Raw genomic sequence first — 13468 nt, forward strand, 5'->3', positions numbered from 1 at the left:
TTGAGCCACTATTATCAATAATATCATAAGGTATAAAAATATTTTTAAAAATTGGTATAAGGAAAAAAGATCTTATAAAATTGTATATACTCATAGAATAAGAGAGTATTCCTGGAAATTAGAAATTTAATCATAGAAATGAATAATATCAGCAGATGAACTTTATATTAAAATAATATAAAAGTTATATTAAAGGTAATATAAAAGTTATATTAAAGTATATTAAAGTCTCACTCCCACTAAGTAAAAGAAATGGAAAAGAAATGACAAACAGAAGATCTATAAGAATATGAGTCTACCAATCAGGAGATTCCAACAAGTTATTAACAAGTTTCTAAAGAGTGGATAGTGGAAATGATAAAAAAAAAAAAAATTCAAGAAAATTCCTGAGCACTCACAGGTAAAATGTGCACGCCGAGTGTCCTATCCGGGTTCCTCCTACAGGGGATGAGCAGCCCCACACCATGACCCGCCCCAGGGACTTTCAGAAAGAGGCTGGAGAAGGACAGACCTTGGGGCCCTGAAGAGACAACTCAGGCCTGGAGGCCAGAAGACCCTGGAGCCAGGCCTGCCCAGTCCTCAGGGGAATCCAGCCCAGACTCCAGGTCAGGCCCAGGTGAGGGAGGTGCTGGGGGCACAGACATTCACCTCAGCTGTTCATGGTCTCAGGGTTTACTTTCTAAGGCCCTCCTCTAGTGGGCAAAGGGGAAACAAAGACGATGGACACAGAGAACAGGACACAGGAAAATCAACCGCAGGGGAGCAGGACAGGAGAGAGTCCAAGGGTGAGGTGAAGGATCTGGGCCTTCAGCCCTGCCCAGGTGAGCATGACCCATGCCCCAGGAGGCAGGACTGAGGCTGTGGGACAGGGGTCTGCCCAGGATGAAGCGGGTAGTATAGCTGGTATGTGTAATATGTTCCTGGAGATTCTGACTTCGGGGGAGATTTTGGAGGTGAATGAGCACAACAAGAACTAAGGTAATGAGGGAACAAGATAATTATAACTCCAGGGGCAATAAAAAAAATCAATCCAAGAAGGAAAACTGTCCTGGTCTACTCACTGCTCAACTGTGACTAGCTCTCATGTGGTCATAATGATGCAAAGCCTGGATCCAGGTTGTATCTCAACAACCTACCAGAGGACCCTCAGGGGGCAAATACCCATGCTGTGCATTCTGAGGGGTCACCTCCAAGGCCTCCTTACCACTCAGAGTCAGCTTCAGATCCTGGCTGAAGACTTCAATGTGAAAGAGTAGAACATGGCGGCATTCAGGGAGCCCCAAAAAACAGCAGTTGGGAAGACAGCCAGCCAGGCAGCCACCCTAGGGAGGAAGCTGTGGCTGCTCATGCAAGAGAGAAAACACATGGAGGAAGCAAGTCACCAGGCCCTTCAGATCATGCCCCAAGTGCTTTGTGGTGCCCAAGCCCTGACACAGGAAACATCTCTTCTGAGAGAACACAAGACTGTGGTCAAAAAGGATAGTAAAAAATGTGAACAGGACACATCTCAATCTATGCAGTTGTCGGTAGAGACAAACCAGGCTAAGTCCAGAGAGCAGCTGCTGCAGAACCTCCAAGAAGCAGACGTGTGAGCATGTTGGGAGCTGACATTGAGGAGACACTGAAAACTCAGACAGAGCCGAGATTTCTGCCAGGCTGACAGGCACGCAGAACAACTTAGTGGTGGTCTCCATCCTTCAGGCCGCTCAGAAAACTGGGTGCACTCGGGGGCTTTGAAGGCCAGGCTGGAGGCCTTGACTGGTCCCCGGTTGCATACACACCGCTTGGTGTGGTATTTTATATGAACATGTTTTGGACCCAAATTCATTGTAGAAAACTTAAATCTTGGAAAGTGAAACCTCCGATAAGTTGGAGACACTGTGCATCAGATGCTGATGAGGATTTAGAACAATAGGGATGCCTATTCAGAGAAACAAATTGTTCCCCAAATGGCTGCCTAGTCAAGTGGGTCCAGTGAAGGACTGTCTCCCCTCCATCTCAGGAGAGGCTGGATTCCTTAACTGTCCTTCAGTTAAAGTAGGGCTCTGTGGGCAAGTATCTCTCTAGTACAGAACAGGAAACCCAGGGGGACTCCTCCCTCTCTGACCAGAAAGTGGGTGCTGAGGGGCTGAAAAGCAGGAGGAAGTGGGAAAGAGCCCTCTCAGGAAGGGTGGGGGTGAGCTGACATGGGCAATGGCATCTGGAGGTGGCAGGGCTGTGCCCACTGGGCTCTGTGCTCTTCAATTGAGAGAGAGAGAGAGACAGAGACAGAGACATACAGAGAGACTGACTCAGGAAGCAGCAGCAGGATCTACAACACACAAGGAAAGAATGAAACAAAATCTCTCCCAGAGTGAGTACTACAGTAATTTTTTCTCTCCCATTTGCAACATTTTTTTAAACAATTTATTATAAAAATTATAAATGATAAAAAAACACTATTGCACATAAATTCTACATTATACATATATACCTAATCAGAATAAAACATCTCTTCCTAAATTTTAAAAAGGAAGGCAGGTGTTGGTCGTCAGGCTCAGCGCAGAGCTGAAGGGCTGGGCTCCCAGTCTGCTCTGGGCGGGGCCCTCACAGCCCTTCCTCCCTCCTCAGGACGCTGCTTTCTGTGGGGCCAACACAGGGGTCTCACCCTTCTCTTTTGGGTGTGGCCATTTATTACATTGTAAATTCTGATGATTTTAAGATGGCATTTTTAACTATTTTCAGTGGGAAGTTGTGTCCATCCATCCAGTCTACCTTTGTCAGATGGAAATTCTAACACAAAACAGTTCAGTGACAAGGTGGCAGGTCTTAGAGAAGAGGCTCAGAGCCTGAGAACATGTGGAACATGTGGTTGAGGCTGATCTGCCAAGCGCTCTATAGTGACAGGGAATCTCATGTCATTTATTTTTGACAATAACTAATATTTGCTTGTTCATGCACACACAGAGAACTCAAAAGAAAATCAAGACTATACAAAAATAAATAAGTCACATCATCCTCTGTTCAACCAAGTAATCTCTCTGGTTTGAACCCACTGCAGTTAGAAAGTTCTCTTTTCCCAGAAAAGTCTATCTATGCTTTAATGTTAGCATTAGCTGTAAAAGAGCCACAGGCTAGAAGAAAATATCTGTGAAACACATACCTGATAAAACACATGTTTTAGAATATATAGAATCCATAAAATACAACAAGAAAACAAATATCTTTTCAAAAATTGAGCAAAACTCTGAAGTTACCAAGGAACGTACATTGATACTCAACATCATATATTGAAAGACATATGTAAATGAAATGCAAAGAAAGCAACAAGGACATGCTTTACTCACCTCTAATTTAGCCTAAATCCAAAATCTAGTACAGCAGCCCTCATTTATCCACATGCAATTCATTTCAAGTCCCCCAGGGGATGCCTGAACCACTAATAGGATGGATCCCTACACAGACGAAGATTTTCCCTATACATACATACATACATATGATAAAGTTTAATTTATAAATTAGGCACAATGAGATTAATAACAATAACTAAAATAAAATAGGACAATTACAACAATATACTAAAGTTGTGTTAATGTGGTCTCTCTCTAAATACCTTGTTACACATTTTGAAAATGTTTTGGACCCAAATTCATTGTAGAAAACTTAAATCTTAGAAAGTGAAACCTCAGATATGGGGGGCGGGGAGGGATACTGTGCACCAGGTGCTGACCAGGATTTAGAGCAACAGGGACGCCCATTCACTGCTGGCAGGAATACAAAATAGCCAAGGCCAGCCCCACCTCTGCTGGAGCAGGAAAGCCATCAGGGAGAAAACACAGGTCAGCGTCGGGAAGGTCCCGGTGGGCAGGGCTGGGCCAGTCTCCCCACCGCCTCACATTATCCTAATATGACCCCAGACACATGAGGATGTGTTCTCTTGCAGCAAGAGAAACCAGGAGATCTTGAAGTCAGGACATGCAAATGAGATGAAATCTGTTCACTTAATCCCCACAAGGCAAATATATCTCATACTGTAAAGAAAAATAATCACGAACAGAGGGAATCACATCAGTGTTGACATTCTCAATAGCCCACTGCAACCTCAGAAAGTTCCCCTCACAGCTTCCCCATAACCTGGTCCCACCCTCTCTGCCCCAGCCCCTCCCACCACAGGCCTCCAGGGTCTCACCTATAGGGGCTGTGAGATACATCAGAGTTCTGGGAACTGTTGCTACCTGGGGGAGAACAAAACAGAACCTGGTAAGAGCCAGAGAGAAGCGACTACAGGAGGAACTGATGGAGGGGTCACTCCCCCATGGGCTCCATCTACACTGTCCCAGGGGCTCAGGGACCAAACCCCTGATCCACACTTACCTGCAGCCTGAATGTAGCTTCCTCCTTTTCCACCTGTTGGAACAAACATCCTGTGAGACTAGAAAGGAGTCAAGCCATGAAGTCCAAAAGGAATCCCCTAGTTCTGGATCACAGGGATGTTTCCAGAAATGTGCCTGAAGACCCAGGCCAGACTAGGAATATAATAAAAGGATATGTGGGGCGAGTGGACCAACCATCTACTGGAGTCTGTCCTCAGCAGGGACCTCTCCTCTGACATTTGCTGGGAATCAGGATCCCATCCCCAGATTTATCAAAGCAAACAGTTGGTGATTCAATTTCATAAGTGCTTTACAAAAGACTGAGTGTTCTCAATTAGCTCCAGTTTGAGCAACAGGTGTATAGATAGTATTTCCATTAACCAGGTAGGGCAAGTTCTACCTGAGACCTGAAAGCCCCCAGTGGACAAGATCCCTGACTCCCTTCCCCACCTGGGCGCTTCTTCCTCCACATCACAACTGCAGCCACCGCAGCTCCAGTGAGCACAGCTCCAAGGAGAACCAGGCCAGCAATGATGCCCACGGTGGGGATAGAGGACTGAGGAGGGGGCACTGGAAGAGAAGGGAAATTTCCAGAAAGGCTCCTAATTCCCCCAAGAAGCTCTGTATCCATGTCCTCCCCCTTACCCCATTTCAAGACTCGGGGCTCCAGCAGCCCCTTATGCTGCACACGGCATGTGTATCTCTGCTCCTGTCCAGAAGGCACTACCACAGCCGCCCACTTCTGGAAGGTTCCATTCCCCCCAGGCCTGGTATCCACCAGCTCCGTGTCCTGGGTCAGGTCCTTCCCATCTCGCTGCCAGGTCAGAGTGATGTCCACAGGGTAGAAGCCCAGGGCCCAGCACCTCAGGGTGACCTCATGCTCAGAGGTGGGGTGGTGGGTCACATGTATCTTTGGGGGGTCTGAAAAGAAGGGTGAGAACATTCACACTTTGGGTTTTTCCTTCAAGGAGACTGAAGCAGCTTCAGTGACCATTCTCAGAATGGAGAGGGCAATGGAAAGAGGAAGCAGTAAATCCAAAAACCAGTGGAATATGGGATAATCTCTTACTCCTTGGAAAGTTCTAGAATCAGGGTGAGAGCACAGGGTAGGAAGATGCAGGTCTCTCTGGAGGAGAGCACAGAGTTTTGCTCTTGATCTGGGTAGAAAGTAAATGAGGAATCGATGTTAAATATATTCTCAGACTTTAAACCTTGACAGAGAAACAAATTGTTCCCCAACTGGTTGCCTAGTCAAATGGGTCCAGTGAAGGATGGTCTCCCCTCCATGTCAAGAGAGACTGGATTCTTTGTCCTTCAGTTAAAGTCGTGCCCTGTGGGAAAGTCTCTCTCTAGTACAGAACAGGAAATCCAGGGGGACTCCTTCCTCTCTGACCAGAAAGTGGGCGCTATTCTGACCATGATTCCATTTCAGCTGTGGGGTGCCAGTCACAGGGGAGGTCAGGAGTCCTCTAGGCCCCTCTTACCTGAATGCTGTAGCACCTCCTTTCCCATCTCCAGGAATCTGAGCAGCCACTCTAGGCACCTTCCCTCTACAAAGTTCCTGAAGTTCTCAGCTGTGCTGCCCGCCTCCCACTCGCGCTGGGTGATCTGAGCAGCCGTGTCCACCACGGTCCAGGAGCGCAGGTCCCCGTTCAGGGCGTGGTAATCGGCACCATCATAGGCCCACTGACAGTACCCGCGGAGGAGGCTCCCGTCGGTCCCCAAGTCGCAGCCAAATATCCTCTGGAAAGTGTGAGACCCTGTCCCCACCCAGCGGTCAGCCCCACGGTCAGCCCCACCTGCACCATGATCACCACGATCTCCTGCCATGAATAAACCTAAACTGAAAATGAAACCGGGTGAAAGTCCCGCGGGCTCCTTCCCAGGTCGAAGGACGGGGCAGGTCCCATAGCCTTGGGGTGCCCCTGGCCCTAGCAGGCTGGTGGGGGGTGGGGTGGAGACCTGCCCAAGGTCCTGTCGCTCACCGTCCTGGCTCTGGTTGTAGTGGCCGCGGAGGGTGTCCAGTTGCACTCGGTACCACTGTGCTGAGAATGGTCCTTCGTGTGTGTGGTCTCTTCCCCAAACCTATTGCTCAGTTAACCAAATTCAAATTCGTTCTACAATACACCTGAGCAATATCCCCCAGTCCAAAAGGTCAAGACCATCAAAACCAAGAAGACTCTGGGAGACTGACTCAGTCAGAGCTTTTGGAGACCGAATTGCAACTTAATGTTGTATGAGGGTGGAAGCCTGAGACAGAAAAAGAAAAGCTATGACATCCAAATATAGCATGAAGTCTAGTGATAAGGTATCAATATTGCTTCATTAGCTGCAAAAATAAAATAGTGATATGTTACCAACCGGGGACATGAATGTGGGAATTACAGGAACTTTTCTATAATTTACAAACAATTTTAAAATATAATAATGTCTACTTAAAAAATAACCCTCAGGAATGTAGACTGGTCCCGTCCCTGTGGAAAAAATAATGTTTGGCTTCTCAAATATTTAAAATGGCACAGCATATCACAAGTAATTCCACCCTTTGGTTTTTATCCAAAAACTACAACACTATATCAATGGCAGCACTATTTGCAATAGAAATGCCGTGGAAACAAGGTTAAGTGTCCAACAGCAGACGAGTGGATAAAGAAACTATGGTATAGTCACACAATGGGATGTTACTCAGCTGTAAGTGTAGATGGAATCTTTCCATTTATGACAACATCGATGGAACTGGAGAGGATTGTGCTGAGTGAAGTTAGTCAGAAGGAGAAAGACAGACTGTGGATGTTTATTTCACACATATGTGGAATATGGAGAAACAAAATAAAAGTCAAATAAAATCAAATCAAAGCAAACCTTAAGACTATGACTGCAGAGCTGAGGCTGTTAGAAGGGAGGGGAGGGGTGGAGGACATGGTGGAGGGGCCCAGTGGACTCTGGTGAAGGGCTGTGGGTGCTTTGGTGGTGGGTGGGCTGTGGGGAATACATCTGAAGAGATGTGAACCTATTCCTGTAAGTCATATGCAGTATTGTAAACCAGTGTTACCTCGATGAAGCAAGAAAAGATTAAAAAGTAGGGGCCTCCCTGGGTTATGTCCCACTGCCACCACGGTCCACAGCCCACGGTGAAGACCTGAGTTCAATCCCCGGCCAGGGAGCTACCCACATGGTGCAGTAGACCTCTCCTGTCTCCCCTGCTGCTCCCCTCAGCGTGTATATCAGTAGATGTGCCTGTTCTGCTCCCCACTCTCTGGTGAATCCTCTCACTCCCTCCCCATGCCTCTGATCTGCACCCCAGTTCTTCTATGCAAGAATAAATAAAATCTTTTTTTTTTTTAATAGAGGCATGTTTTATTTATTTATTTATTTGTTTTTGTTTGTTTGTTTATACATGCACTGGGTACAGTCAGAAGCGCGGGAGGGTGAGAGACTTCACCAGAGCAGAGCTGGGAGCAGAGCAGGCAGAAGGACCGAAGTACACTGCTGAGGGGAGCAGCGGGCGGCAGGAGAGGTCTGTGCGCCATGTGGGACCCTCCTCCGGTGGCCGGGGAGCAGCTGGGGATCGAACCAGTGCCGCAGAGGCCGCGGGCAGCTTCGCAACCCAGCGCTCAACCGCTGCGCCACCCGGGAGGCCCAAGAATAAATAAAATCTTAAAAAAAAAAAAAAAAAAAGATTAAAAAGTAGCCCTCCAAGGACATGGAGAAAAACAAATCCTTTTACACCATTGACAGGAATGTACACTGGTTCCATCTCTTATCCTCAGGGAGTCTTTCCTGTAGGTGACATCTGAGCTAAGCCTGAAGTAGGTGAGGGGTACTGTGTAATTGTGAAGAAGAGTGTTCTGGAATGCCCCTCTGCACAGCCCTGGCTCTGCTGGGGAAGCCCTGAGGCTGCAGCAGAGGTGGGGGGTGGGGCAGACTTCTGGAAGCACCTCCTGGTGAGGAGCTGTGGATCAGGGGTGAGTCTTCTGACCTGCTCCCAGTTGTGCTGGGATGTCATGAAATCCAGACACTGGGAGAGATGAAGGGACAGTGAGTGGAGGGGAGTAGGGAGAGGAGGGGAGGCTGAGGGGTCCACCCCAGCCATGTCTGTGCTCACCCTTTCCTGCACCCAGTGTGAGGGGTCAGGGATCTGGTGTGGTCACAAATCCCAGAGTCCCTGGATCTGGAGGGAAGTCACCACATTGTAAAGGACACAACCAGGTCTCTCCCCAGAGTGGACAAAGCCAAACTCGAAGCCACGAGAAATGTCTTTGCACAGATGAGTTTATCGGAGAAGGCTCTCAATAGATGAGTGGGGTCAGCATGCCGAACAACACACTCCCTGGATGGGGGAGTGCTGGGATTTACAAGGGGTGAAGGAATGTGAGGGAGGGACAGGGCTTCACATGCCCAGGTCCAGGAGATGCCCGCATCTAGATGACAGGAGTCAAAGGGTGTGACTGCCTCTGTGTGGGGCGGGGGGTTTCCTCAGTACCAGGGGATGTTTGTTTCAGGTGTCACTACCAACCCCATGAGGACAGGGAACTTCACTTAGGGATGTGACACCAGTTTTCCAAGATTACAGGAATGCTGGTGAGACAGGTAAGTGTTCGTCATGAGGAGGAGTGTGGGGAAGAGAGAACAAAGCGTGGTTGGAGTGAGATTCTGCCTCGTCCTAATTTTCAGTCTAGGGGAGGCTTTGTCACTAAGTGGAGAGGATCTGGCCCCCACCTGCAGGACAGCAATGTGAGGACTTTCTAGCCTTTGCGGTGCAAAACAGATTTCAAGAAAGGTGAAGTACAAGAAGAATGTAAAGTATCTCATAATCTTTTTATTGTTTATCTTTGTGAAAGTATAGTATATTATATGGTTGGAGTTTTATAAAACATTAATTATTTTCACCTACTACTTTTTTTTTCTTTTAAATGCGTCTACCAAAAATGTAAATTACATCTGTGGTTAAATTATACTACTATTGAACAGTACAGTTTAATTTTTATCTTTAGGTCTTTGCTTCATTTCAGTTAGTGTGTGGCGAGGGTGTCCGTCTGTTCCTGCTTCTGCTTAGTTCCCACATCACTGAGTTGCCTTGACTGCCTTTCTCATGAGCGTATCTGCGTGTTCTCACCACCCACTCTTTATTCTGCTCTACTGGCCTAGTCCATCCCTGTGCCAATACCACGTGGTTTTTGATCATCTGATCTTTATACTAAGTCTTGAAATCAGGTGCTATGCCTGCTCCAAGTTTCTTCCTTTTAAAAAAGTATTTTGACTCTTCAAACTCCTCTGAATTTGTATAAAAATTGTGCAAACAGCTTGTTAATGTCTTTTTAAAATAACTGTCAAGATGCTGATTGGCATTCAGATTCAGGATTGAATTGCTTTTAATCTAAAGATTAAAAGAATGGCACTGGGACCTAAGCATTGTTGAAAGAATTGATGTCTTAAGAACATGGAGTATCCCAACCCTTGAATATCTGTCCATTTATGTGAATATTCTTTGTTTTCTCTCGGTGGTACTAAGTAGATCTCTATGTGCAAATCTTAGACATTTTCTTCAAATTGATATCTAAATATTTTATTTTGATGTTATTATAAATGAATTTTAAAATTATCCATTTATCCTAATTTTACATCACTGGTACAAAGAAATACTATTGACCTTGTACCTACTCCACATTTTGGTATATTCACCTATTAATTCTAGAAGTTTTTTTTGTTTGTTAGGATTTTCTATATACATGGTCATGTCAGCTGCAACTTAAACATTTACTTCATCTTTATTATCCATAGTGCTTTTATTTCTTTACCTTTCATAATGTTTTATGTCTGATCTCTATACAATGTACAGTAGAATGTGAGAGTCAACATCCCCTTCTTTTCCTTATTTTAATTCAAAAGTATTCAGTTTTCACCATAAAGTATAATGCAGCTATAGGCTTTTCATACATGGCCTTTTCCAAATTGAAGAAGTGCTATGTTTCTCCAACATTACTGAGTTTTTTTTTTTTTTTATCATGAATAGGTTTTAAATATTGAAAGTGCCATTTCTGCATGGAGGTGATCCTATGGTTATTCTTTCTTATATATGAATATAACACATTAGATTGATGTCTATAAATTCATCCAAACTTGCGTGTTGAGATAAAACTTAGTGTCCTAGTACATTAACTTAGATTTTCTGATATTTCCTAAAGGATTTAGGGAGAGACAATTATCTGAAGTAACCTTTGACACAGTTGTCTGGTTTTGACATAGGTTATAACAGCCTCATTAGATGATTTGGAGGGTGTTTCTCCCTCTGTTCTCTCCAGCAGCTTGTGTAGGTCTGGTGTTAATACTTATGTGTTTGATAGATTCAAAGTGAAGCCATCTGAGCCGGAGGTTTTCCTTGGGGAATGTTTTTAAATTATGATTTAATTTCTTTAATTCATACAGGATAATCTAGGGTTCCTATTTTTTTTATATATATATAGCTTTTGCTTTTTTTTTTTTTGTGGGACCCTCGCCGGTGGCCGGGGATCAAACTGGTGCTGCAGAGGCTGCGGGCAGCCTCGTAACCCAGTGCTCAACCGCTGCGCCACCAGGGGAGGCCCTAGGGTTCCTATTCTTAATTCAGTTTGGCAATGTGTATCTTTAGGGTAAATGTTCATTTCACTGCAAATTTATTTATTTATTTTTTAAATTTTATTTTTATATTCCCCATACAATTGCAACCCCCTTATTTTGAACCCAATCCCTCCTTTCCCTCCCCCCCCCCATAGTGTGCTCTGGTTCATAGTTGTTTGTTGATTTTGATTTTCACTTTCTTATAGTTATTCTTTTTCCTGGTCCCTTATTTAAGTTTTCTAGATTCCTGCTATGAGTGAGACCATCTGGTATTTTTCTTTTTCTTTCTGGCTTATTTTACTGAGCATGATCCCTTCCAGCTCCAACCATGTTGCTGCAAATTGCATGTGTTTATCTTTTTTGATTGCTGAGTAATATTCCATTGTGTATATGTACCACATCTTCTTGATCCAATCATCTATTTTTGGCCATTTGGGTTGTTTCCAAAGCTTAGCTATTGTAAACAGTGCTGCTATAAACATAGAGGTGCAGGTGCTCTTTGGAATTGATGTTTCTGTGTCCTTTGGGTAAATACCTAAGAGTGGAATTGCTGGATCATATGGAAGCTCTATCTTTAGTAGGTTGAGGAATCTCCATACAGCTTTCCATAGTGGTTGGACCAGTTTGCACTCCTACCAGCTCACTGCAAATTTATTGCTTAAGTTGTTCATCATAGTCTCTTATTATCCACTTCATATTCTAGATTTCCCCGTACCTCTGCTTCTCCTATGTTCCACAAATTGTGCTTTTATGCTCATAGAGTTCAAAAACATTCCAATTTTCCTTGTGATACCGTCTTTATTTTCCCCCACCACCATGCCTTGGATCTCTTGTCCACTTTCCTCCCTCCTCACTCTTAAACTCAGCACTCTCAAGGTGTTTGTTAATGTCCACTAGCTTTTCTATACATGTTACTTAATCAAATCATGCTAAGCAAATATCCGGTTTCTCTTTCTCACTCTGACTTTAATATACATAGTTCTCTCAAACTTCCTCCACTTTGCTGAAAATATCTTAGTTCACCTTTCCTTATGGCTGAATACCGTCCCACAGTGCAGGTAGCCCACATCTTGATCCAGCCCTCTCTCAGTGGCCCTGGTTATTGTAAATAGTGCCATTATAAGCACTGTAGAACATATTATTATTTGCATTGATGGTTCCATATCCCATGGATAGATGCCCAGGAGTAGGATTGCTGGGTAATATATCTCTTGTTTGCTTACATAATAGAATTTCAGAAGCTCTGCTTGTGGATCACATTCTTAAAGTGTGATCTTTAGACACCTGGAGCTCATCGCAAAAAGAAAATTCTCATGCTCTGTCCACAAGTGCTACATTTGGTTCTCTCAGTGTTAAAGTCCAGGAATCTGTGTTTTCAACAATCATCCTAGAATAACTGCACTAAGGCTTGAGAACTGCTGCTTTAGGTGGTGGGGAATCTGTGGGGGGGTGGGGTGGAGGCTGGAAATGGATGGTGATTTGCACCTGAGCACCTGTCACTGCTCCTACTGGCATCAGTGGGCAGATCTGGGGACACGTGGGGAACACAGACCTCCGATCCTCATGAGCCACACCATGTGATGCAGGGAGGCTGACATACCTGTCCCTTCACTGGCGCCAACATTAGGCTGACATGATAGGACCCCTGACTCTGGTAATTAACCCACTTTGGAGCAAGTTTTCATGAGAGGCCATGGGAAATCATATCTCTGTCAGGCTCACAGGGTCAGCTATGTCCTGGTCCTCAGAGGCCAAGGAATGGGAACTTTTTCCTACAAAAATATACTGAAAAGCAAAAATATACCCTGTTTTTCTATATTAGTGAAGGTCACCCGCCCTTTTTGTAATCCAAGATCACCTCTATTATTGGAGATTTTCATGCAGGTCAGTGTGGTTTCTGGGGTGAGAGAGCCCAGAACTTTCCCCTGGTGACCCTCATAGTCCAATCCCTAACTTGTAGAGAGAGATTCTTCCCGTCATTCTTATGACGCTCCAGCCACCCAAGGCTGCAGCTCCCCATGTGACAGCGTCCAGGAGCTAGGACCAGGAGCTTCAGGTGAGCAGTGTCTCGGTCCAGAACCAATAGCACTGCTCAGGAAAGAGACTGAGGGTCAGAGTGATGATAGATACGGAACCCCATGTCCTCCCCCTGGGAAGTCTCAGAGCAGATGACAGGAGCGAACTGTTGCTCAGTTTTTTCCTCTGGAAGCTGAGAAATGTCATTATTAGTAATGAATATTATTGAAACAGCTTGACTTCATTATGCTCTTACAATACACAGAGAAACTTTACTGCTCACGCGACTCTGGAGGCAAAGGGGAAAGTGTGGCTTCTCCTTCCCAGGAGAGAAGTGGGTCTCAGGAGGGCGTGGTCTGTGGGTGACTTGCTCCCTCGAGTAGAAGAGCAGCTCTAATGGGAGCCTGGAGGTGATCTTACTCTGGTGTCTGCAGTGTCCACGTGGGGAGAGGGGTCTCTAGGCATCTCTGCCCTTAATGTCCATCCTCACTGTCTGTGGCTGC

The 13468-nt window shown here is 45.3% G+C and overlaps 1 protein-coding gene across 1 annotated transcript; it reads right to left on the bottom strand.

The window, feature by feature from the left end:
• Positions 1–5629: 5629 nt before the first annotated feature.
• LOC129146278 (class I histocompatibility antigen, Gogo-B*0201 alpha chain-like) lies at positions 5630–6722 on the bottom strand. Its single transcript, XM_054698121.1, has 3 exons — positions 6714–6722; positions 6338–6437; positions 5630–6112 (listed from the first exon to the last, which is right to left on the bottom strand). Exons 1-3 carry the CDS (start codon positions 6720–6722, stop codon positions 5811–5813), a joined length of 411 nt encoding a protein of 136 aa, XP_054554096.1. The 3' UTR covers positions 5630–5810.
• Between the last annotated feature and the right edge of the window lie 6746 nt (positions 6723–13468).

This window comes from Talpa occidentalis, unplaced genomic scaffold (assembly GCF_014898055.3).
Source record: "Talpa occidentalis isolate TD23 unplaced genomic scaffold, MPIMG_talOcc4v2.1 talOcc4.2, whole genome shotgun sequence".
In the NCBI taxonomy this organism is placed as follows: Eukaryota; Metazoa; Chordata; class Mammalia; order Eulipotyphla; family Talpidae; genus Talpa; species Talpa occidentalis.

Bases quoted from the DNA above. Each gene is read 5' to 3' on its own strand.
- LOC129146278 (XM_054698121.1), bottom strand. The intron at 6,113-6,337 runs GTGAGCGACAGG...GGGTGGGGACAG, and splicing joins CTACAACCAGAGCCAGGACG to GGTCTCACACTTTCCAGAGG.